This window comes from Podarcis gaigeae, assembly GCF_964106915.1.
Source record: "Podarcis gaigeae genome assembly, chromosome: 10".
NCBI lineage: Eukaryota > Metazoa > Chordata > Lepidosauria > Squamata > Lacertidae > Podarcis > Podarcis gaigeae.
The window spans coordinates 40,557,900-40,584,698 of NC_139686.1; the positions used below are offsets into that span (position 1 = coordinate 40,557,900).

At 39.4% G+C, this 26,799-nt stretch overlaps 2 protein-coding genes across 2 annotated transcripts in view; both read right to left on the reverse strand.

Moving 5' to 3' along the window:
* Positions 1 to 11,360, reverse strand: part of PTPRQ (protein tyrosine phosphatase receptor type Q) — a 110,315-nt gene extending 98,955 nt beyond the window's left edge. The window contains exons 1-12 of the mRNA XM_083698846.1: positions 11,338 to 11,360; positions 10,754 to 10,854; positions 9,791 to 9,928; positions 8,702 to 8,837; positions 8,000 to 8,251; positions 6,929 to 7,146; positions 5,892 to 6,078; positions 5,480 to 5,764; positions 4,613 to 4,897; positions 3,572 to 3,841; positions 2,169 to 2,429; positions 61 to 191 (exon numbers count right to left, since the gene is read on the reverse strand). Coding sequence (XP_083554972.1) covers positions 61 to 191; positions 2,169 to 2,429; positions 3,572 to 3,841; positions 4,613 to 4,897; positions 5,480 to 5,764; positions 5,892 to 6,078; positions 6,929 to 7,146; positions 8,000 to 8,251; positions 8,702 to 8,837; positions 9,791 to 9,928; positions 10,754 to 10,801 — 2,211 coding nt within the window. The 5' untranslated portion in view covers positions 10,802 to 10,854; positions 11,338 to 11,360. The remainder of the gene's footprint in view (positions 1 to 60; positions 192 to 2,168; positions 2,430 to 3,571; positions 3,842 to 4,612; positions 4,898 to 5,479; positions 5,765 to 5,891; positions 6,079 to 6,928; positions 7,147 to 7,999; positions 8,252 to 8,701; positions 8,838 to 9,790; positions 9,929 to 10,753; positions 10,855 to 11,337) is intronic.
* Positions 11,361 to 14,583: 3,223 nt separating this feature from the next.
* The window catches only part of OTOGL (otogelin like), a gene marked incomplete at its 5' end in the record, with an annotated part of 83,841 nt that continues 71,625 nt past the window's right edge, over positions 14,584 to 26,799 (reverse strand). The window contains 6 exons of the mRNA XM_083699672.1: positions 14,584 to 16,008; positions 17,829 to 17,908; positions 21,545 to 21,590; positions 22,648 to 22,767; positions 24,446 to 24,550; positions 26,070 to 26,248. Coding sequence (XP_083555798.1) covers positions 15,808 to 16,008; positions 17,829 to 17,908; positions 21,545 to 21,590; positions 22,648 to 22,767; positions 24,446 to 24,550; positions 26,070 to 26,248 — 731 coding nt within the window. The 3' untranslated portion in view covers positions 14,584 to 15,807. The remainder of the gene's footprint in view (positions 16,009 to 17,828; positions 17,909 to 21,544; positions 21,591 to 22,647; positions 22,768 to 24,445; positions 24,551 to 26,069; positions 26,249 to 26,799) is intronic.

The following is a 26,799-nucleotide window of genomic DNA, read 5'->3' on the forward strand; positions in this document are numbered from 1 at the left end:
TTACTTGACAGCAGTGATTTCATTGGTGATATAAAACAGATGTTTTTTTTTAAAACATACCATGAAAATACCTGCATAGTTTATGCACGTGACTTCATACTGCTGAAAGTTTCCATCTGCTCTATCCCAAATAATCTGTATTGAAATATCTGTAACTCTGCCTTCACGTACATTTAGTGGACCTGCAAGGCCTGCAAAATATGTGAAACATGTACATCATACATTTCATTTCTCATGTCATAATAAAGAGCCAGAGTGGATGAATGTCTGAGCCTTTTGGATTTCTGCCACATCCAAATGTACCAGCAGAGACCTTTCATCAACTATGTTCAACCCCAGCACTCAATTTACTTCAGCTTATGAGTTATCTTTTATTTTCAAAAGTAGTTCTGCAATAAAGAAGCTTATAAATGTTTTGAATGTCAGAAACACACACACACACATTATCTTTATACACTAGAGCAGGTACGTATGGCCAAATTCTGTTTTCCCAAATACTTGTTTAGGGCCAAGAACAACTCAATTTTTACCACAGTGTCAGTAAATTTGAGTAGAGACATCAAGGACCTTCTAGAGCTTTAGAGGTAAACACACACAGGTAGCCATTCCTGCTTTAAAGACTATGGATTGTATCCAATAATTAGTCAGCAGTTTGTGCAATGGGACTTCTTCTCGCCCTGTGCACACCATGTTCCCCCCAATCTTTTCTAGAGCAGAATTGGAAGGGGCACACAGGGAGAGGAGGAAGAAAAACATTGTGCAGACAAAATTCCTTACACTAATAGGATGACTCCCCTGGATACAACCCTATTTGCTTTCCTATCTGTGTCTTTCTGTAGGCCCTAGGCTAATTGCTCAGATGAAATACTGTATTTCCATCCATTCTCATCTTTGGGGGGGGGGTTCCCCACTGGATAATTCAGTCCTCCATAATTTGTGGAATTCCATATAACAAATCCTGAAGACTCTTGTCTACATTTCCCTACCTCTACAGCCCATTCCTTCTGAATCTGTGTCCTTCCCATTCTCTTTGCAAAGTTAATTCTTGTTACACAAAGTCTTACTGCAGCTCCAAACTCCTACTATTTTAGGAAGAGATGAGCTGCAGTGAAGGCATACGAAATGCCAAAACATAGAATCAGATGGTGATAAACCTCTCCATTTCCTCGAAGAGGTTTTCCCTTCTTGTTGGAAAATGCAGTAATAGATTGTAATATTGCACATCTAAATACCAGAAAGATACTATGTTAAAAATGTCATGTTTCCGGCTACACTTTTACTATTTGCTTAAAGTGTAACCCACTTCCATTTATTTCAGTGCCAAAAATACGCATACAAGAAGGTGGGGAAATATGCAGCTAAAAAGGAGATTGATGAACAGTCATGAAATTGACAGGTTACTCTTTCCGCCTATTCTCTGTACTGTAGCAGGACTACATGAACATACAAAAAAATATATTAAGGTTCATATACTTTGACTCAGCATCTAACCATTCCCCTATAAACATTGATTGCAGTTATTGGTAGAACCATCTTAGCCCTCAATATTACTGTACACAGAGAAATCCTAATGTGCATTAGAATCTGTGGTCTCAAATGCTGCATCACAAACACTGATACTGTTTATATCATCCAAGACTGCAATCCTATGCATACTTGTTAGGGAGTGAATTCCACTGCAATTTACATCCAAGAAAACATGCACAGCCTTAGGCTGAATATTTTGAACTACTAAGTTACAGAGAAGTTAAAAAATTATGATATAATATAGTAAGTCAAGTAGATTTCCATGCATGCAATGGGACTCCCCCTTCCTTTTCTTTCCTGGTGTAAACCCAATATATGCTTTTGAGATACAGGGCTGTAGGGCAGAGAAGTCATGGAAATCCCATTGTGCACCATGATGTCTGCTGCATGAACAGAACTGCAGTGTTGGATACAACCTATAATTTTATAGACAACATATTATGTCATCAATAAAAACATTAAGATGCTAATAAATCAGCAATGCCAACATGAGTCCACAACTATCAACATAAGTTAATCAGAAATGGCCCTGACAAATACTTCCACATATAGTTATGAAAACAATATATGGACTAGACAAATTACAGCAAGATTTCATATTGAAGGAAGAGGATGTAATCACATAACCTTAAATAACTTACATGTTCTTATAGCTGGCAGGTGGTATACAGAACTTAACATAGATCCACTTGTAGTGGAAACAAAAAAATCATATTCTGTGCCCGGGATTAAATTCTCTATAGTTACTTTCCCATCAGTTGACAAAGTTGTAGTTGCATTAGGGCCTCTTTTACTCATGACGTGTAAGCCATCAAAGACTCCAACAGCAGGCATTTGAACAAATAAAACCACAGAATGACTTTGAACTTCATAGGGGATGACAATCTGTACTGGTTTGGGTTCTAGAGTGACAACAGAAGGAGGGATCAGATCAAACATGTTTTATAAACAGCTGTAAATTAGAACAGTAAATGTAGACCACATGTTTTTAATGCAGGGGACTATAAAGTAAGGATTGTCAGATACAATATTGTTGGCAAACAATGGATTTTATAGTGGTGCTAGGTGGTCAACACAAATACAGTTCATTTCAATGGAAGCATCAAGAGGGTTTAATGCTTTGACAATCCAAGCTGTTCAGAAGAGTAATCAACTCCTGATTGACTGGCCTAAGGCCTGATGTTCCAGCTGAACTTTCTCACATCTACGCCATCTCATCAAAATATGGGTATCAACTACTAAACTAAAGAAATAAAATTTATAGAACAATGGAAATGGTCATGCCACTTTGACAAACTATGTAGTGTTCATATTTCGTGTGTTGCCTACTGTTTTAGAATACTATCTTTTCTGCACAACCTTACATGTATTTGAAGTGAATTATAGGTATTCTTTCTAAAATGACTGTTGAAAAACATTACCATACACATTCTCTTGCTCTCAGGCCATGTGTCATTATTTTGAAGGGGGGATGGGGAACCACTGTGCTCTCATTCCCAATCAAGCCAGTTGATGGTTGGCAATGAAAGTAATGTCTCATTTCCGCAAGGCAACAATTCCAAAATATTGTGTTAGCGTGCTTTGAAATAAATTCTGCTTCTATCGTCTACTTCATATTATGGCAACCTACTTGTGCAATGGATTTCCATTCACACAAATAAGACTTTCCCTTCCTCTCTTCCACTCCCATAATCTATCTGCTTTGGAAGGTTGGGGTACTGGGACTGCAGGGAGAAGGGAGGGAGGAGAAGTCCTGCTAGCATAATGTTAGCTCTCACCATAAGACTTTCCTTCACAGGCTTTAATCCTGATCCAACTGATAAACATCCATACTGGATTACAGCAACTACTACTAATAAATATACTTCTTTTAGACTGCATTCTTATACCCACTATGAATGAGCCCCATTTAACTCAACAGGACTTACTTTTGAGTAGACATGTGTCTGCAATAGCACAACTGATATACAACAATTTAAAGGGGGGGTATCCTAATAACAATGTTTCTTTCCCCTCCCTCAAAAAAAGTCTTAAAACATCTTACTAAGAGTGCATTGAATGGTAATTAGATCACTCTTGTTTCCATTTGTTACTGTAGCCACTCCTATTTCATAAGCCATTCCAGGTATTAGGGGTTCAATTTTAAAACTCTCCGTATTGTTTACTAAGAACACCATGTTTTTATCCTCAACTGCAGATGGTCTTGCTTGGATATAGGATTCCTGGCCCTCTTGTGGAAGTTTCCAGTAGATGATTACATAGTCCTCTCCTATATCTTCTGGATGGATGAATACATTCGTAGGTGGGCTGACACCTAAACAAAGAAAATGATATCTACAGTGCATATCAGATAGACAAATTATTCCTAGTTGATTAGCTCTCCTTTTAAAACTCAGTTCTCAGTTGAGAAGGATGCATCCAGTCACTGATGGAAAAAGCATGTATTGTTTCATTCATAGCTTCACAAAAATACCGTATTTTTCCATCTATAAGACGCCCCCATGTATAAGACGCCCCCTATTTTGGGGGTTTAAGATTTAAGAAAATGGGGGGTATATCCATGTATAAGACGCCCCTAATTTTTGACATTATTTTTTAGGGAAAAAACCTAGTCTTATACATGGAAAAAAACGGTAATTATTTTAGAATATTGACATTCCTTCGTGGTTACTAAAATGGGAGAACTGCATAAATTGTAACACATGTTCTCTAACAACTTGGATAAACATTTTAAATTTTAGCAGAAAGGGAGGAGACGTTCTTACTAATTTCACCTTCCCCTACAGTTCCATCTCCTTCGCAACCCAGGAGTAAACATCTGGCACCATAAGGGACTGCAGGGAGAGGGGGGAGTGAATGAAAATAAGATTGCTTAAGAATGAGGATTTGAGGCTGTTGTTTTTCTTACAATCAAGTGGTGTATAAATTTTGTGAAATAAATAATTAACTGCATGCTGAACTTATCTGTGGATGCTATCATCTTCCACATTTCTTCCTTTTGTTTAGGAGTCCTAGGATATATATCCTAAATTGCTACCAGTTAAAAGTAATTATGTACATTGTTTATAAAATAAAAATTATGTACCTGTTACTATTAACATAGGATCCGCGTAGCAGCTTAGAGTTCCCTTTTCAGCTACACTTTGAATCTGTAGCTGATACTGATGGTATGGCTTGAGATTTCCAATTACAGCAGAAGTGTTGCTTTTTCCAAATGCGATGGCTTCCCACTTTGTTGTTCCACTCTCTAAGATGCTAATTAGGTAGTGGTGAAAGGATGCATTACATAGGCTCATTGGAGAATCCCATTGCAAAACTATTTCTGATGATGTCACCCGTGTTGCCTTTACATTGAGTAAATGTAATGGCCCTAATGATCAAAAGATGGGAAAACAGAATTCTGATATAAAAGTAGCTGTTGGTACAAATACTTTTAGACAAAGGTGCAATAAATAAAATATTTACAGTCTATGGGCTGGACTCAACTACGTTGTTGTTGTTATTTATTAAATATTTTTTAGATTTAAAGTCTTCAAATCTCTATCTCCCTATATTATTGTTTAACTTATGATATCTTCTCACACATACATTTTTGGCCCAGTTTTCACCAATTTAGTGGTGCTCAGTGTTGGAGGAAAGTACATACATTTCCTTCTCTGTGAATAGGAGAAATTACTTGCAAAAATGTGTACATTTGTTAAAGCTGAATAGAAAAATTGGGGGTTTGGGGGGGGAGTCACACAAAAATTCTGGCAGGTCTTTCCATCCCTACTCATAGCTAACTCTTAAGTCCCATTGATTTAAGTGGGTTTGTTCCAACCAACATTTGATTCTGATTTTTTTATGCAGAGATTTAAAGATCATGATAAAACACAATATATTATTTTTCCATGGATGACATATATTAAAAATGTGTTACATTAATATCATATTTTATTGTAATGCAACTTACTTGTCTCTAGCATCCTCACTGGGTATAAGCTAACATGTGCCCCTTCAGGGCTTCTCGCTGATAATAAAAAATTATACAAACGACCAGGGCACAATTTCAAAATTTTTGTTTGTGTTGAATTTAGAGTAAAAGTTTCAGAATGTTGTTCTGAAAGTTCAAAGTAGTATTTAATACTGAGCTGAAAGTCTGAAGTAAACCAGCCAATCAAACTGCTCCAAAAAAGTGCTGCTTCATCTGTGCCAAAATCCTGCACCTTAAATGTGAAGTTTTCAGGAACAGAGGACACTGAAAAGAACAATTTTTAAAACTTTAAATCCAAATGCCATTTTTGATCATAAAATTTAAATTATTCTTCATTAAAAGTATATTTTAATAAAATGTTTTAAATTGATAGCAGTAATAAAATAATTACATTCATATTTGCAAATATAGGGCAATGGGATATAGCAGAAGAAAGGCATGAAAAAGTAATTTGGACCACTAGAATTTCGCTGAAATGCATAACAATCAGTTTCATTTTCTGGGATCATTGGCAGAGAAGAGAACTCAGATTGTCCAAAATATGGGGATTCATCTGTCCATGAGAGATGTCCTTCTTCCTGCAAGAATCAAAATTACTGTAATAAATTCCTCCTTGTTTTAGATAACTGCATTCCACAATACACCTGATATACTTCAAACAAGTGCCATGCCTTGTTCCTTTTGAGCAAGTTCATTAGGCAGGCTGTCAAAACATGTTTTTCTTTAGGCAGGCATTTGACCTTCTAGTATACTGGGAATTGGTGGGTTTTTTCCTCCTACTATATGAGATCAGTTGTTGAATTCGGCTATTTTTTATTCTTGTCCTCCACTTGAGAGATTCAAGTGAATTAAACGTACAGTGTAATTAATTAATTAAAATAAAGCTGTCATTCCACCCTTGGAAGCAGTGCTTGATTGTACAATTCTCCCCTCAAAAACCACAGATACTTTCCTTGCTATGTCAGGGCAATTTGAGTCAAGGTGGCGCTGTGGTCTAAACCACTGATCCTCTTGGGCTTGCCAATCAGAAGGTCGGCGGTTTGAATCCCCGTGACGGGGTGAGCTCCCATTGTTTCCAACCTAGCAGTTCGAAAGCACTTCAGAGTACAAGTAGATAAATAGGCACTGCTCTGGCGGGAAGGTAAACGGCGTTTCCATGCGCTGCTCTGGTTTGCCAGAAGTGACTTAGTCACGCTGGCCACATGACCTGGAAGCTATCTGTGGACAAACGCCAGCTCCCTCGGCCAGTAAAGTGAGATGGGCGCTGCAACCCCAGAGTCATCGGCGACTTGACTTAATGGTCAGGGGTCCCTTTACCTTTTTAAGTTCTACCAGCTGCAAGGGCTCCAACTAGAAATGCATGTAAAAAGTACAAATGACTGAGCAGGGCTGGATCTAACATACTAACCTCACATATAGCATACTGACCTTGATGTCATTGAGACCTGTCCATAGCATGATTACGTGACTGAATGACCGCAGATAAGAAGTAAGAAATGCATGTTCTTCTTTATTCTTTATATCAACAAGATGTGCCCCACTTGAAAATAATTCACAGCTCTGTTGTGCCACACTCCAAGGTTTGCTTTCTTTACTTACTTTATAGCAGCCATGCTTGAAAGCTGTCCAACCATCTGAACACAAACCTAAAATGGACATATAATTCCAGTATTCCAAAATCATTTCTCAACACACATGCACACATGACTAAATAAATCTATTTTCCTATATGATGACAGTTAAATTAAGCATACCTACCACACCCACTATTTTTTCTAAAACAAATTACATCATCATAGTTTTATACAAAAGGATGCTCTTATAAATCTACTTGAGTTGTACTGGAATAACAATGCCTGTATTCACATCACTGTAGATTGACACCATGAATAGCACTATGTCTTTTAATGTGCATATTTATATTGTATTGCATTAGTAAAATGTTAGGTTAACTTAAGGAAGTTCATGGGGAAAAGTTTCCCATTACCTCCTTCCACTTTCAGCCAACTAAGACCTCTCTGGAGCAATGTGGGGTAGGCTGTGGCGGGAGGGTGGGGCAGATGTCAAGGACCAGAACCAGGTGATGGAAGTGTGGATTGCCACTAGATGAACCTATGGGACACTGCCATCTTCTAACTTCAGTGATTCATAGGTTCATAAGCATGCAGTGACATCAGCCTGGTTTCACTCATATTTTAATTGGTTAAATCCAGTACTATTTTTCTAGAAAAAGAGGTGCCAGAACTCACAATGAACACCTCCCTCATTCTCTTAGAATGGCAATGGCACCCACCTGAAAGGTGCCATAACTGAGTTCCATCAAGTTCCGGCTGGGAAAAAGCCCTGGTTATACCTGTATTCTACTCCTTTGTAGAAATTACAAACGGTCTACATGGAGCTACCAGACACTCTCCCATCCAGGCACTGGTCATTTCTAAATTCAGTGTATTAGATGCCTTTAGACCAGGAATAGCAAAATACAAAATTTGAAGTACACACCTGTTTCAATGTGAACATCCAGCATCTGAGACACATTAACAAAATCCAAGTGAAGCTGTTTAAATTTAAAACTAAAAGTGTACAACGTTGCAGGTCTCAGATCTGTCCATTCATAGAAGACCTCATTATGCTTAAACATCCGAGAAATGTTATTACAAGAAATTTCAACAGAAAAATCATTAGCTGGAATATTCCAGCTAAACAATGCACTAGTACTTGTCACATGTGTTTTGACAATGTCTGAAATTCCACCTGCAAACCAAATTAGAAACTTTCATCAGATTAATAGGGGGGAAATATTCACACAATTAAAAAAAAGAAAATTTCCAAAGTAATAGATTTGGGGGGGGGGGGTGAGAGACTGTTTCTGTTCAATATCAACTTGGCTATTATAAAATATTAAATGTAATCATATACCTTTTCCATCTTTGTGATTATGTTAAAAGTAAGTCCTACATTGTTGTACAGCCCCCCCCCCCCAGTTAGGCACATCCAATATGTGAGCAACCGTGTATACGAGCATCAGACCAAACCCGGAAGTGACCCAGAAACAGCATAAAGATGTCACTAAAACATCACTAAAAGGGTGGAGAAGGCTGTTTGCAGGCTTTTTCAATGTGTTTCAATTATATGCGATTTTACCAAAGTGTGTGGTGTCTCAGAGTGTAACCCCTGCATAAACAGGGGGCTGCCTATACTTACGTGTCTTGAATGATTTTGCATGTAGAATTTTCCCATTCTTCAGTGACTGCACCATCACATCATATTTCTTCCCTTCCTCAAGCAGAATTGTAACATTTTGTGCTTTTAGTTGTGTTGTGGAAACACTTTTCACATTCTGCAATTTAAAAGAGTGCTATTTTTTTAAAAAAGAATTAATATTGCACTGTATCTGGTGCAGTAATTCTAAATACAGTATTAATTAAAGAGCATTTCATCCTCCCCTCCCTCAAGTTCCATCTTCCATGAGAAAAAGGTCGTTTTCTATTGCAGCTCTCAAATTCTGGCATGCCTTTCCATGCATCTATGCCTCCCACCCTGTAATCTTTCTGCAACAATGTTTCCTCCCTCTTGCCTCTAATCTATATTATTACAGTGGTACCTGGGGTTAAGGGTACCTCAGGTTAAGAACTTAATTCATTCTGGAGGTCTGTTCTTAACCTGAGGTACCACTTTAGCTAATGGGGCCTCCTGCTGCCGCCACGCTGCTGGTGCACGATTTCTGTTCTCATCCCAAAGCAAAGTTCTTAACCTGAGATACTATTTCTGGGTTAGCGGAGTCTGTAACCTGAAGCATCTGTAACCTGAAGCATCTGTAACCCAAGGTACCACTGTACAGTCTTTCTGTTTTGCTGACTGGTTTTTGTTTTTATTTTAGTTTCAGTTTCTTTTATGGTTTTGTTGTTTATCACAAGCACCCAGGTTATAATAATTCAAATGGCATTTCTATTGGAATGGTCTATAACTAAAAGAGTTATAGAGAGTCCAGCAAGTGCAGCAACAGACTCATTTACTATTACATTCAGGAGAAATAAAGGTTAGATTGCCTAATACCATGTGGATTGGAAGGGTACTTATAACATCTTCCCTGTTTAGACTTCCTTTTTTCCATCCCATAGGATTACATAAATTTTATTTTCAAAGGTTAACCATTTTCTCTTAAACTTTCTTTAGACAACCAAAACACCCTTTCCAACATTATTTTTTAAACAAACATGTTCAACCAAATCTTGTGATCAAATCAAATTAGTGTAACTGCTGAAAGCATGTGATGCTAAGCATACAGCCTACTTTTTGAGCCAAGTCATCAGTGAGGTGATATGTTACAACATAAAAATCTGGATTCCTCCCTTTCGGAAACTCAGACCACTCCAAGAAAACAGCTCTAGATGGCTTCTTTACTTGACCACACTCCAGGCCACCAGATATCTGCAATGCAAAGATGCAGTATATGTCAAACGATAATCAACTGCATATTTGGGGGGGAACAATATATTGTTGCTACATATCACTTAGCAGTCATCAAAGCTCATATCTACCTAGCTTCATATTATGAACTTATCTAGATTGTAATGCTCAGCTGCTTTAAACTGCCATCTTACCAAAAGGTTCTTCTTTGACTAGGAAAGTAAACTAAACTTCTGGGCATGTGCAAATCTGCAAGGATCTTTGAGGATACACAACGTTCAAGCATTCATGAGCATTTAGTATAGACACTGGACACCCTGAAAATGGCCCTCTTACATGAGGGCACTTGATGACCTTTTTGTGTTGCTTTAAAAGGATAAAGATAAAGGTAAAGGGACTGACCGTTAGGTCCAGTCGTGACCAACTCTGGGGTTGCAGCGCTCATCTCGCTTTATTGGCGAGGGAGCCGGCGTACAGCTTCCGGGTCATGTGGCCAGCAAGACTAAGCCGCTTCTGGCAAACCAGAGCAGCACACGGAAACGCCATTTACCTTCCCGCCGCAGCAGTACCTATTTATCTACTTGCACTTTGACGTGCTTTTGAACTGCTAGGTTTGCCAAATGGTTTGCTGTGAAGCTTAGAAGGGATAATGCAGACAATGTCTGCATTCAGAAAATCTTTAAATTCTCCTTAGCTTTCCCTTTATGTGTGCAGTTTAACAAATCAAACCATAGTTTGTTGTAATTCACGAAGCAATTTGTTATTGTAATTGAAACATCAAAGAATAGCTCACTTTATGCAAACATGACAAATAATGCTAGATAAACAGAGCTCACAATGTCTTACCTGAAATGTGCACTGTATAACAACCAGTAACCAAACCGCTTTGTCCATAGAGTGGGATTGCTTTGGCTCTCAGATTTTGGTTTGGGTCAGAATCCCAATAGCTAAATTATGGTTGCATAAACGTAGAAAAATAAGATAATTAATATAGCAGCATCCACTTGCTGCGTTGCTTTTTTTCATCTACTGCATTGTTATTAGCTAAGCATAGGCGTGGCCAGGATTTTTTTTTTTTGGGGGGGAGGCTTCTGTTAGGAGGGGTAGGACCTCAGATTTGTATTGATTTTGGGGGGAAGCTGCCACCCCGTCCGCCCTTTGACTACGCCCATGATGCTAGCTTTCAGTTATACACACTTGCCAGCAAAAAGAAGCAACCTTCCTGCCTTACCGCGAGAAGGGGAGCGGGGAATGTGTTTAGAATAGTCTGTCGTCCAGTCCATTTAGTTCTCACATGCGCTTTTACGCACTAAGAGGGAGGTGGGGAAGGAAGCCCCCAAACGTACGTGCGAAAGAAACCTCCCTCCCATTCTTCCCCGGCGCCCTTTTCAAATCTTCGCGCTCCCTCTCCCCATCTGCGCAGAACCCACCTGCTGGCAAAGGGAAGGGAAGGCCGCCTTCGGCGAGCAGCCGCCGTCTTCTCCTGCGTGGCCAGCTCTTCCTTGGCGCGCGCGCTTTCTGGTCCCCGTGTCCAATTAGTTCTGGCGAGTTTCGCCTTTTTCCCTTCTTTAGGCTGCTGCGGGGGGTGCGTGGGAAGGAAGGTCTCCATGGAAACTTGAGGAGGGGAGGAAAGGAAGGCGAGGCAGCAGGGGGAGGCTTGGACACCTTCGTTCTGAGGTCCATAGGAACGAGCGCTCCCACCCCCACCCCCCTTTAAAAAACTTTGCCTTAAGAATCCAATTTGAATCCTGAGCTCCAAACTGCATTTGGAATTAGACAAATCCGGATAGCTATAAACACTCAGTTTATTTTTAAAGAAGGGGGGAAATTCTGTTTGGGGGAGATGGGTGGGTTAGGATTGGGTTGTGTGTGTTTTTTTAAGATTCAGGAGATTTGTATTAATAACAGTGCAGACGACCCAGCAAAGCCTTAAGACTGGAGGACCCACAAGGCACACAATGGTTCAAGGGTTACGGTGAAAACGAAATGGAAGCTTGAAATCCATTTCTCTTCAGAGGAGGAATACCTGAAGGGCAGGGAGAGGAGGGTTGGATTTGCATGACTTCTGTAAACCCCCCCCCCCAATTTAATCAAACTGACCAATTATATAGTTTCATTCACCAGATTCCTAAAGCTCCAGATCACCCGGTAAGAAAATTGTTTCCATTTTTGTGGACAGATGTTCATGGACATTACGGCCTCACACTGAAAAGGACAGTGAAAATGCATGCTGTCATCACTCAAGCATTCAAATTGAGTTGACCAAAGGTTTATCCAATCTCCACGAAAAGCCCAACCCTAGAGCATCTGAACTAGCCCAAAGTCGTTTCAGGGGGAAAGGTGGGGTATTATAAAAATAGAATTGTAGAGTTGGGAGGGACAACAAGGGTCATTCTAGTCTAACTCACTGCAGTGGAGGATTTATTTATTTTTTAATTTTTTGCTCGAAATGGAGCTCAAACCTATGACCCGGAGATTAAGGGTCTCATGCTCTACAGACCGAGCTATTTTATTATTTATTACATTTCTATACTGGCCTTCATACCCGGATGGATGTGTTCTGCCACCTCTGTCATGTGCTTTGAACTAGCAGTTACTGGGAATTGCAGTGCTGTTTCACTCATGCTGCTTGTGGACTCCCCATAGGGATCCAGTTGATCTCTATGAGAATAGAGTGCCGGGCTAGGTAGGCCTTTGACCTGATCTGGCAGGGCTCTTGTTAGGTTTCCAAATCTAGTCTAAGCTTTTATCAAAACACTGAACATCCCAAAGGAAAGGGGTAAACTAACTTTAAGAGGGGGTACTTACACATTAAAAACTACATTTATAAACCTCTTGTAGCCTCCTGCAATGTTTTGAAATTACCTATGTAGATCATTCCAAAATCTGATAACTCTTCTGTTTTAAAATATGGAGATAAAGCAAATCACGATGGTGAGAGTTGAAATTCTAGACCCAGTTGACAAATTAACTACAGTTCTGGATAGAGAATCCACCTGAGAGTTCTTAAATAACTCAGATGTGAAATTGTTGGTCTTATGACAAAAATATGCAACTCGGCCTTAAGATCAGTTGCCACATTTAACACAATTTTTTAAAAAGAGAGCCAGTGGGGATCCAGGAAATAACAAGTCAGTTTGTCCTTGGAAAACTGGCAGAAATCATATAAGACTTGCTGAAGCATGATTTGTGCAGTTAAGTCCCCTCGCTAACCTTTTAGATTTCTTTGAATGTTTCAAGAAGCATAGAAAGAGATTATCTAGTTGACATGGTGCTCTTGGGCTTTTAAAAAAACTTCTGATGAAGTCTCAGCAAAGACTCCTAAAGCTTAGCATAAGATGACAGGTCAGTAACTGGTTAAGGAACAGGAAGCAGATAGGAATGAATTGAAAGGTCTCTGAATGCAGAGCATAGAGAGCCAGTGTGGTGTAGTGGTTAAGAGCCGTGGACTCGTAATCTGGTGAACCGGGTTTTTTGTCTCCGCTCCTCCACATGCAACTGCTGGGTGACCTTGGGCTAGTCACACTTCTCTGAAGTCTCTCAGCCCCACTCACCTCACAGAGTGTTTGTTGTGGGGGAGGAAGGGAAAGGAGAATGTTAGCTGCTTTGAGACTCCTTCGGGCAGTGATAAAGTGGGATATCAAATCCAAACTCTTCTTCTTCTTAGCATAAGAGGACAGGTCAGGAACTGGTTAAGGAACAGGAAGCAGGAATGAACTGAAAGGTCTCTGAATGGAGATGTAGAAAGTGGAGTCCCTGTCCCTTTTAACTTGTTCATAATTCATCTAGAGTTGAACTAAATGGGCTTCCAGTGTTATCTGGCTGGGATCTTCTTATGTTCCTAAGTTTTAAGAACAATGACAAAGTAAATGTGATACAATGTCTTAATAGCAAACAGCTCCCTGCACCTGAAACAAACTCTGCTTTACTGTAGAAATAAAAAAAAACTATGTTGCTGTTTGAATACATTTCAGTGCAATTATTTAACATTTGGTCTCAATTTGTTGCATACAATTCAGATATATCCAAAACTGTGTTTATGTTGCAGGAAGTAATATTGTATCTGCGTATATTTGTAGGATTTCCTGCATTGGGGCCACGGCCGTATTAGATGATTGGTGTAACACTGATGACACAGCATATAAATAAGTTTTTAAAGGAAGATAAGCATAGATACGGCTTTCTTGTGCAAGAACACTTTTCCTTCATATAATGGGGGTCATGTTCACTGATCATCTAGAGTGTGAAACAGATACATTATAACTTTTGCCAAGCGGAAACTTTAAGTGAGGGCCAGTCTTCAATAATCAGCAGAAATACTCCTTTAAAAACAAAGCAAGTTATTTTTGCTTGGGTGGTGCATTTTTTTAATCTTAATTAAGGAGATACTCCTTAAATAAAAATATTTTTGTTTTCCACTGCTTCTAGTGAACATTGTGAGTTAATTAAAAATATTCACAAAGTAAAACCAGGGGGCAAGCTACAGGTTACACCAGGAATGGGGAACATTTTTTCTGTTGGGAGCTTTGAGCAGAGCCAGAGCCAAAAGTCAGAGTTTGCATACTGCAGGACTGCAAAGCACCTCCTCCTTCCCTCTCTAGCTCTGTCTCTCTGTCTCTCAGTCTCTCTCTCTCTCTCTCATACACACAAGCACAGTGGAATAATTCATAGTAAAGTAAGTGTCTTTTAAAATATATTTATTTACTTAATAGGATATGTAAAAAAAGCACAGTATTCAGAAGTTGCAGGTAGGTTAACAATTCCATAATGCCCCATGGTTCTCAAGATGTGCTTAGATCAGCAGATTTGTATCTGTAAATAGTTTTGCACAGTCCAGAGTTTCACATGTGTTTATCTGAATTTGCTCTAATCTACAAATCTAATATGCGTCATCGGATGTGAAGCACCTCTTTCTCATGACTGCACTAAGATTTAATATGATGAGGTGCTTGTCTGAAATCCTCAGATTGGTTTTAATACAGAGTGAGGAGCTTTCAGATTCTACATAAGACACTAACTCCAGAAGTAACTATGCTCTTTGACTTTCATTATAATGCACATTTTTAAATTCTCCTGATACTATTGTCAAAGTATTGGGCAATATACAGGTTATTCCAAAGCTGTAGTATTTCTTGCAGAACAATCACATATATTTATATCAAAAAGTTATCAGATATTTTCATCAAAGTAGTAATATAATATCTTTAAATTGTTTAAATAATAATAGCAGTCCATCCAAAGTAAAGGTGCATTTTCTTCTTTTAACAGAAGTATACATATATTTTGTATCACTTTAATCCAAGGAATATATCACAAACACCTGTAGCTCTTTTTTAAACCCCGTAAATATCAAATCATGTCAGCAGTGATTAATTAGTAGTTTTCAGATACACTTTAACAGTAGCCACAAGATTCTGGGGATGTTCAAAAGGAACACAAAAAATGTAAAGTGTGCTGGAAGATAGAAAACAAACAGAAAGACACAACTGAAACAAGGAATACCAGTTTGCCAGTAATTTATTGCAAACATTTTACTGCACAGTGTAATGTTTACAATAATTGTAAGTATAAATGAGTGATACCAACAGACATGCTAATAAGCTACAAAAGGTTTCCAGTTATCATTAGGGATGTGTACTTGATTAACATTATCATGAACTGATTAATTCACACATCTAAATGAAGTTAAGTCGATGACTAAAATGAACTAATTCTTGCATATATGTTAACATGTACAATTTTGCTGTAGCATTAAAACAGTGAATACTATCAATTTTAATATATTTATGCAACATGAAAAATATGTTTATATATTAATAAGATATTTATTAAATCTGAACACAATAATAAACATACAATAGCCTGTTTGGTTATGGTCTTCCGTAAGATTCCAGACAATCTTAATTCCACTGGCATGAACAGTCTGTGGGCTCCTGGATGACATACAAGATTTCAGTGCCATTTCCTGAGCAGTAGAGTGGCACGGTGAGATTCTGCACTCCGTTTTCACGACAGCATTTACAGAATCTCAAATGGCTATTAATGTTGATATTAAAAATTGTGGCAGATGGACATTTTCCATCACAAGAAGCCACATTAATCTGTTAAGAGAGACAGAAAGAAGCAAGAAATCATCCATTACTTGATGCTTTGGGGTGAGGAGGAAGGAAGCAATTTTTTTGGTGAATGTCTACTTTGTGCACACCACATCTAATGACTTCACAGGGCTGCTTCCCAAAAAGAGAACATTATCTGTAGGTAACTAGTTAGCCCTGGTTGCTACAGGCTGTTTTCAGAGCTGAATGGGGAAGTTACACTCCCCACCTCTCACTTCACAGGAAAGATAGAATCGCATAATTGCAGAGTTGGAATAGATCCCTCAACTAAAGCGTAAGAGGCTCAGAGTCCAACTCCTTACAAGTACACATGTGCCCTCAAGCAAACATCTGTTGTGCCTCCAATCTAAGGCAAACACAAATGAGAGAGAAAGAGAAAGTGATTTGTGCCCAGCAGGTCTCTGCTCAACAACCTGACAGGGTATTGTCTCCATTCACCTACCAAAACATTTATCTAAAGCATTTGTTCAAGCCAAACATGGAGATACATCCATTCCCAGGAGATGCAGAAGAAAAAAGAGCTTAAAGAACTCGCCTCACATGCCAAATTTGCCATAAAAATATGCACCCTGCTCCGATAGTTTCATTTATCTGTAAAAATTAACTCATGTAACTTGAAAAACGAATTCAGCCCAATCCTAACCTTTGTATTGGTTAAGCTGCAACTGCAAATGTACCTCTATAACCACAGTATATCAACTATACTTCAAAAACATTGTAATTAATATATACATATAGAAATGAAATCCGCCCCTTAAGGGTGGGAAGATGTAATGCCTCTATTTTGTGAGACATTATAGTAAACGATTTATTGTATATAAAGGTAAAGGTAAAGGTACCCCTGCCCGTACGGGCCAGTCTTGACAGACTCTGGGGTTGTGCGCCCATCTCACTCAAGAGGCCGGGGGCCAGCGCTGTCCGGAGACACTTCCGGGTCACGTGGCCAGCGTGACATCGCTGCTCTGGCGAGCCAGAGCCGCACACGGAAACGCCGTTTACCTTCCCGCTGGTAAGCGGTCCCTATTTATCTACTTGCACCCGGAGGTGCTTTCGAACTGCTAGGTTGGCAGGCGCTGGGACCGAGCAGCGGGAGCGCACCCCGCCGCAGGGATTCGAACCGCCGACCTTTCGATCGGCAAGTCCTAGGCGCTGAGGCTTTAACCCACAGCGCCACCTGCGTCCCATTGTATATACTTACATGGAAATATATTATCTTTTATCTGGTAGCTCACAAAACAGAGGTATTATATCTTGATCTCTTAAAGAGATTTTATTCTGTATGACATCAAAGGCATACCCGTTGTGAGAAGACAAAGGGGGGTGTTTGTTTTTAAAGCACATTATGTGCATCTGTTATATATTGGCACACTTCGTTTAGAGTAGGAGGACATTTAATGATAGACGTCAGTGCTTTTGCCTGGTGTCAGCAATTACGTTGTGTACAGTTTATCTGGAGTCTGAACAGAAGAGCTCAGCATTTCTCTCAGGGAAGAGGCAATTAAACTGTAAATACATATATGAGTAGGAGGACATTGCCGGGGTGAGATATTTTCCAGATGTCAGGGCAGTTGTGGGTCCTATTTTGGTCTGTAGGTGTGGGTGTGTCTTTATTTTGCACACTACCCTTGAGTGTTTTAATGGTTGGCTTGTTTTATTACCCACACTGACCAGAAGGAAGTAACCTTTATTATTATTATTATTATTATTATTATTATTATTATTATTATTAATAATAATATATCATCCTATACCTATATATACCCTATACAACAACCGAATACCCCCTTTTAGGCACTTATACTTACAGGGCTCCGACTTATGCAGTCATGTTTCCTTATAGTTGTTCTGACGGTCACTTTTTGGCAAATCTTTTCATCTCGTTTGCCTAATGGAAAATAAAATAACCTGCCATTTACTCATATATACTTGCTAAACCAGGAATATAATTTTCAAAATAACATTCATTAGGCCATGATTCAAAGAGGCCTTTAGGTTTGTGTTGGTGCTTTTGAACATGCTCCAGAGCAGTTCATCCTTCCCACCAACCTACCATCCTTATGCTTAGATATCAGTCCAGAAGTTCTGGGAGCCTCTCATTAGGTGATTCTAGGACTGGTTTCAAAAATGAGAACTCAGGAGCCATATTGCATTTCTAAAATCTATCTCATGGTTCTATGGACAATGGCCTTTTAATGAGCATTTGTTAAGGGTTAACTTAAGAGTAAATTCTTCAGTATTAGTTTGTGATGCAGGAACATTCCTGATATAATCCATTTTGTGTGGAAGAGATGAAGCATGATATATATCACAAATTGTTCCAGATAGGTTTTGAATCCATTGTTAACACCCCAATGTTCACTGCATATGTTGAGCAGATTCAAGGATAAAAATGTGGCTTTCATTTAGTATTTGATGCTTAAGCTAATGAGAATTGAAAATTGAATGTGCATTACAAAAATCAAGAAGCAAAGCCAGGCTGCACCAGATGCAGTAAATCTAACTTACTGAAGGTCTGGTTCACAGAAATCTTCTCAGCTAAATCTCCACACGAGTGCCAATACAATCATGGAGCTTCCATCAGCCATGGGAATTGGAGCATTATTTCAATGTTAAAAGACAGTTCTATGATATACCTCCTTTTGTGAACACAGCTAGGCCAATAGATGCATGTGTCTATATCACAAATTCCCCCGCACCCACCACCTCACAACACAAATAAGAGTACCATCTTTCCCTTAGTCACCACTTAATTGCTTCCTAGCACAGCACTGTGACAGCCATCAAAGCAAGGTGGCTCTTTAATTAGGAAAGAAAAAGCCTCAACAATTTTCTCTTAAAAAAAAAAAGGCCCAAATATTCTGATTCTGCAAAGTGATAAGCAATGAACTAAGTAAGGTGTGTAATGTCATCTAATAAATACTGGAAACAGAAGCATATCGACAACATCTCTATAAAGAATATTAACATTTTAACAATTTTTAAAGGAAACAAAATACATTATTAAAAATAGTAATACCTGGTTCACAATTAATACTATCAGTAGAGACTACGGGGCTAATGGCAAAGGGTAATACACCCCGTCCAGAACCTGGCAGAATTATTGGGAACATAAGTTTTTTTGTAATATAAAAACATATTTTTACAAGAATAACATTGTATTAATTCTTACACTGCCAACTGTAATTTCTCTTTTTTTTTCTTTTTGAAAAATAGGAAAAAAGTCTTCCTATTTTTCTCAGTTATTGACAACCTGTGCTTTAAGACTTGCCTGGGTAACAAAACTACAATGTTCACACAAGAGATTTAAAAATAATTATTCTAGGGGGCATCTTATGACTCTGGCAAGGTAAGAATTAAATATATGAACTCACTTAGCATGCATTTAATCATTCTCCTGTTAAAATGAAGATTATTGGTTCCCATTAAAACCCAAGGAGCTGCAAGCTATACTTGGAGCTGACTTTTAAACTGCTTTACCAAAGAAAGCACATGCTTTTAGTTTTATATATATATATAAACATTCTCTATTAGCATGTAAAATAGCATTTAATTTTGTTGCATTTTTTGTTCTTAGAAGCCATTTCAGCCAATGGTTCTGAAGTATAACAATGCCTTTCCTAAGACTATGGAATTCTGCAAAAGCTACAGAGTTTTCATAATACCCTGAAGATACATTGAGCCATGTACACTGAACTCGTCTGCTTCATATAGTGAATGGAGAAGGAGAAAGATGTGGCTTCATCGAGAGCTTAATCAGCGTTGGTTATCTACATAGCAGAATTATTCTCCTTAATATTTTTCCTAATGCCTGTCACTCAAAATATTCGCTCACCTGGAACTCCAGGTGGGCGGCCATTGCCACATGGTGCGAATGAGGAAGCCACTATCTTCTGACACGGATAGGGAAGGTGATGGTCACCTGGCACCTCCAGCCACATCGGGCTCCTAGGTAAAGGTGGGCAGTGCCCACTTAGCCAATCAGAGGGGCTGCGATCAGCCCATGCCTAGCTTATTTAAGGTGGTGGCCAGGTGCAGGCCGTTCATGTCTATCACTCAAAATAGTGATCTCTTTAGCCAAAGCCATATCTAGGGCTTTAGTCATTATATATGCAAGGCCCATACCAGATGCCCTGAACACATGTTTGCAGATACATGCCTTCAGGCAGTATTATGTTTTCAAATGAAAAGAAGTGTGGGTGTGGCCTATATGCAAAGGAAAAGGGGGAGGGGATCCAGGCACAAGCAATAAGTGCTTTCCAGATCCTAAAGAAACAAAAAGGCAGCTGCATGGAACAGAAGTTCCCAAGACATTTGGCAAATTGTTAGAGGCAGGTTTTCTAGGAGATCATCAAATGCATCTCCTGTTGGGCTGACTACATTTCAGTCTGCTTTAGTGAACTGCAGCATGAAAGATTTCCCAAGGAATATAAAGAACAAACATCTTTCCCTTCATAAAGATGTTAGGAACCACCAATCTGTGTAGCTTGTTTTGTATTTCTTTAGTGCTCCGCTTAGAGTTGTTTGTGATCCCCCCCAATTCTGTTCTTACTAGAGCCCATGCAGGTGTTGATAGTTTGTTCTTCCTTCTCAGTTAAAATGTCTACAATTCCTCATATTGGTACAGTTCATATTCTTCATATTCACATTAAACATTGTTTGCTTTTGAACTATGGTTTAATGTGGTATGTGAATGAGGCCTGTGAAAAGTCATATTGCACTGCTGAGTTCCCACTGGCTATCAAAGTTCTGAAATGTTTAGGTCACTGCAAAATAAGCCTAGGGGGAACTGTCAAAAGAGAATCCAAGTGTACAATGTCCTTCACTATCCAGATGTGCTCATTCATGTCAGAGAGACCTTTTGGATTCTGAAACTGGAATATGCCATACAATATTTTGTGCAAATGGCTTCACATTTGTGCATTACAATTTGATACATAACTTCTTACAAGGGAAACTGTCTCTTTTTAAAAATTCTTTATGCATAATTTTGCTCACTTAAATATCTTGTTATATATGGACTTGGACTAAAGATGAAAAACATTTATTCCTAGAGAACACAGAACAGGAGAACCTAAAACAACCATCACACTAAGTTATAAATCAATTCCCTATTTTTTTTGAACTTTTATTTCAAACATGTGTGCATGAATTGTTCTGGAACAATCTAGGCAAATATCTATAGCTATAGCTAAATATATATATAACCTCATTTATTAAAAATACCAAGTAGCTTTTAGTTTCACCCCCTGCTGTATTTGGCGAGATTTGGTTATACTCCAGAAGAAAAAAAGTTTAACCAAAAAAAAAAACACACAACCAAAATCACCATGTGAGCAGCCATATAAAGCAAGGCTTGTCAATGACATTTGTTAAGACTACACATACATTACATGATTTGGGATGGCATGCTTTTTATTTCCACATGTCCCACTTAAAAGGAGTGAAAAACATACACAGCTATCCAAAACTGAAGCCAAACTAGCATACAACTAGCATTGAATGCAGCTTTTGTTCCACTTACACATCCTGCAGCAGCCATCATTATATGTCTCTATAGTGCCTCCATTCTGGGAAAATAAAAAAAGAATATTTCAAAACAGACTGTGCCCAAAGGTACATCTTGATAAGTCTGAATGACTCTTGTAAACCAGGGACGACTAATCTTTGGTAGGGTTGTCATATTTCAAAAAGTTTTTGAGCTATTTTTTATATATGAAATTTGCCACAAAATCTACACTTCTGACATGGGTTGCCATACAGCTGGGTTTTCCCGAACATTTTTTCCAAATTTTAGAAATTCCGCCCAGACGCAATTTTTGGCGGGCAAATCCCAGCTATGTCTGGGAAATTCTGGGCCTATGGCAGCTCTGCCTTTGGCACTCCAGTATAACTTTCATGTTAAGAATCCTTAACATGCAATCCTTATCACATTCATCTTGGAGTACCATATTTTTCGCTCTATAAGACGCACCAGACCACAAGACCACAAGTTTTTGGAGGAGGCAAACAAGAAAAAATATATTCTGAATCTCAGAAGCCAGAACAGCAAGAGGGATCACTGCACAGTGAAAGCAGCAATCGCTCTTGCTGTTCTGGCTTCCGTGATAGCTGCGCAGCCTGCATTCGCTCCATAAGACGCACACACATTTCCCCTTACTTTTTAGGAGGGGAAAAGTGAGTCTTATAAAGCAAAAAATACGGTGAGTCCCAATTAACTCAATTGGGTTTTCTTCTGAGCAGACACACTGCGAATCACAAAATCTGAAAACCGTGAGCCTTTGCATTAGCCACGTTTATTCTAATCCACTGATTAGAATCAGTTCTGATGTATTCATTTCAATGAAAGAAGCAGATCCACAAGTATTCATGCAGAACCACCCACATTTGCACCAGAAAGCTCATGGACTCATGGACAGATAACAACATTTTAATTTATGTAAATAAGACTTTATGTAATTGAGATATTATTTGCCGTCTGGCGTAATTCAGAAAAAAAGATTAATGAAAACACTGAAATGTAGACATTTTCTCTATATTAAACAGTTACAAGCGGATTGCATGCTCGAGAAAAATGTTATTTCATATATTTCTTGATTTGTATACAATATGTATAGGATTACAAACCTTTGTGCACTCAGTCTCATTAAAGGGTGGGCAAACCACACTGGAGCCAAGCACTATTGCACCACCAGCAGTCTTTGTGCATTCATATTTAGTGCAGTTTGAGTCCCATGTGCTTCCTTCCTATAAAGTAAGAGATCAAATGTTATTCTTCTGGAGAAAAAAGAACAAATTAAAAGACCACAGGAACATTTACTTGACATTAGGGTTTGATGGCTATGGAACTGACCACAATCAATGTTTTCTGAGAACACCATATTAACCATCTTCACTGCAATAACGACACTTTCCTGTTTCTCAAAGGCCACAGTTTCCAAGAGGGGTAGCTCCTGTTAGCACTCACCATTGTTTGTTGCCTTCACAGCACTTGGGGATTCCCAGGCACAGAGTAGAGCAGACATAGGCAAACTCCGGCCTTCCAGATGTTTGGGACTACAATTCCCACCATCCCTGACCACTGGTCCTGTTAGCTAGTGATGATGGGAATTGTAGTCCCAAATATCTGGAGAGACGGAGTTTGCCTATGCCTGGAGTAGAGTCATAACTGAGCTTATAGAGCCCTGCCTTGAGAGTGTATATATAACAACTTAGCAGAACTCTTGCTTCTTACCTTGCTATGCAGCAGGCGTAGAGGCGGCTTTAACCGTGATTTACTCAGTTCCAGTGCAACACAGTGGTACCTTGGTTCTCAATCAGAATGCATTCTGGGAGTGTATTCGACTCCCAGAACCATTCGAAAACCAAGGCACAGCTTCCGATTGGCTGCAAGAGCATCCTGCAGCCAATTGGAAGCCACAGAAGCTGTGCTGGACACTTGGCTTTCAAAAATCATTCGAAAATCGGAACACTCACTTCTGGGTTTCGATCATTCCGGAGTTGATTTGTTCAGGAGCCAAGGCATTTGAGATCCAAGGTATGACTGTACTCAATCACGGTTAAGATGCAACATAGTTTGCACATCCACTTCAAATTATGGCATCATGCTGTGGTTTGCATCCAATATTCTTAATTGTTGGCTCAGTTCACATAATAACAGGGTTGGTCTGTGAATGGTGTGCCCATCCACTCCCTCCTTGCCCTGCCCCTCTGTTTGTATACATGGCATGTTAATTTCCTGTGACATCTAAATGGGGAAACTCGGGTTTAAACTGACTTACAAAGCAGGATGTGCAACTGAGAGGAGATAGCTTCTTTCTGGCCTCTTACAGGTTTGTTTGGGTTTTTTGGTCAGATTTTTTAATTGTTTGTAGCGATGGCCATTACAACGTAACTCACACAAACAACAAAGGCAAATACAGGAGTAAGTTAAAAATCCATATTTTGTTGAAATTTCAGGTTGCCTGAAAGCATCCAAGGTTTATGCTGTTTTTTACCTCGTGTGAAATAAGAAGGGAGGCAGTGTTGTGGGATGAAAAATCCCATAAAGATCTGGACCATAATTTTAGAACAGGAATTTGGTACCAAGAGGTCTGAAAGAGCTGCTGCTGTTGAATTGTGTTCAGGTCCTACACATTAGATTTTCAATTATTTATAGTGTTTTGGATCAAATGTGCCAAACATCACCTGACTTACAAGAGTTTGTGCAGGTGGCAGCCCTAACTATTTTCTGGCTTGTTATGATGCCCATATGGACACAAGCACCAAATATTCAAGGTGGCTTCCAACCAAAGAAAGTTTGAATCAAGAGTAGGAATATGTGGAACATCTTCTATAGGATTTAATAATTTTTATAAATTAAAGACAACATAGTCTGAATTCTGATAACGTAGTCTCTTTTTTTCAGCTTTTCCGGAGGACTTACTTCATAAATGACTGAGGTCCCATTGCCAGAATAGAAAATACAGGACACATTTATGCAGGAACCACAACAAGCGTGTTGACTAGGAGATGGGACATATACTTGGTGCTGTTAAAAAGATAGATATTTTGTGTTTAAAAAGGATAATATTAAAAGCATTATTTTCAAATACATACTAATAACTACAACCATGTCATGGATTTAATGTGTTGTGATAGCAAAATGTTGATATTACGGTTTTCTGTGTGTTTCTTTGTTCCCATGTCATTGCTGTGAACATGTTGCCACCTTGTAACTACTGCCACCAGCCCTTAGACCAACTGAGAGGAAAAGCTTTCTCATGCAATTTACACACTAAATCTGATTTTGCTTTCCTATCCACAGTCCAGGAGGCCTCTCCCTAAGATAAGTAAATAAGGAGAGAGGTGCAGAAAGGATGCCACTGTTCCAAGAAAAAGGATTTCTTCCAGTTGTCTTATCATGCAGGCCTAAAACTATCCTGCTCAATGGAAAGTGAAAAAGGACCCCTGGGTGGTTAAGTCCAGTCAAGGGCAACTACGGGGTTGCAGCACTTATCTTGCTTTCAGAATGAGAGAACAGGCATTTGTCCACAGACAGCTTTCTGGGTCATATGGCCAGCATGACTAAACTGTTTCTGGCACAACAAAACACCATGGCGGAAACCAGAGCACACAGATATGCCGTTTACCTTCCCACCACAATGGGACCTATTTATCTACTTGCACTGACATGCTTTCAAACTGCTAGGTTGGCAGGAGCTGGGAGAGAGCAATGGGAGCTCACACCATGGCTAGGATTCAAACTGCCAACCTTTTGATCGGGAAGCCCAAGAGGCTCAGTGGTTTAGACTACAGCACCTGGCAAGAAGGCAAAGTTGATCTGTGGATATACAATATCCAGGGACGTAAGAAGAGGGGTGTGGGTGGTGCTGTCCACCCCGGGTGTCATCCTTGGAGGGGTAAGAAAATGGCACACCGTGGGGGTCAGCACTTACTGCGGGGCCTGGCCTGCAGGGCGCCCGAGCCATGCGTCTCTCCTGGGAGCGATGTGGTGGCTTGGGGCCCTGCGCTGCCTGAAACGGCAGTGTGGGGCTTGCGTCCATCAGGCGGACTCTGTGGGCAGCTCGCCTTGCTGCACCGCCCCCCTGGGTGGATCGCCGCAGTATCCTCATGTGCGGATCACCACAGCGCCCCCATTCGCAGATCACCACGGCACCCCATGGGTGGATCACTCTGCCCCTGTGGGCAGATTGCCCCACCCCCGCTGCTATGGGTGCTAGAGCAGCTAACTACACTCCTGGCAATATTTCACCAAAGGAACAAAGGAAGCTGTGCTGAATGCAGCCAGAGCATTGGTCCATCTAGCAGTGGCTCTCTTCAGACAAGTCTTTCCCAGTCACTGTACTGGACCCAGATATTTCATTTCACTAAGTGGAGGAGCTTCCATCAAAGGAATGGAAGCATTGAATCCGACTCATTAGTTTAGGCTTCCTCAACCTCGACCCTCCAGATGTTTTGAGACTACAGTTCCCATCATCCCTGACCACTGGTCCTGCTAGCTAGGGATCATGGGAGTTCCAAAAGCATCTGGAGGTAACAATACTTACAGCTTCACATTTTTGGGAACAGTTAACTACGATCAGATCCATGGCATGAAATCCTGTGCTAGGGTCTTTTTCCTGCGAACATCTTGCTATGTAGCAATGATCTTCATCCAAATATTGAATCATGGACTGACCAGGGCTCAATATGGTGACTTCTTGGAATACACAGACATTATCCTTTTCTAATGTAAAAAATGAAATAGTTGTGTTAAAAATGTTGAACGTACAAGAGGTTATAAACTTTCTACCTTTAAGAAGCATTGGAGCCTCTATCTGACACAGAAAAATTATGTATTTCTATATGTGCACACACAACAACAAAAAAACCCCACATAATCCTGGAATTCTATCAAGTTTATCATTGCTAAATCCCCTGGAATGTTTGTAGTTATGAGGGAAATAAATTCAGATCACGATTTTACTTACAAATCCAGAATGACTCTGCTTTCAGTAAAAAATAGGCCTTCAATGCTTATCCAATCATGCTTTTCACACTATACAGAAGTAGCTTTGTATCTAATTTTAATTAAGTTTATATCAATTAATTAAATTTATATTTTATTTTTTGGTTCAAAGTCAGATACAAAAAGAACAGGATTTATCTTGCCATATCAACAATGTATGATGTAATAGCCTTGAGAAACATAGCTGATATAAAGCTAGTGAGTATGAAATATTTCTATTCCATCAGGTAGCCCCTTTCTTGATTTAATTGCATTTGAATGCAATTCTT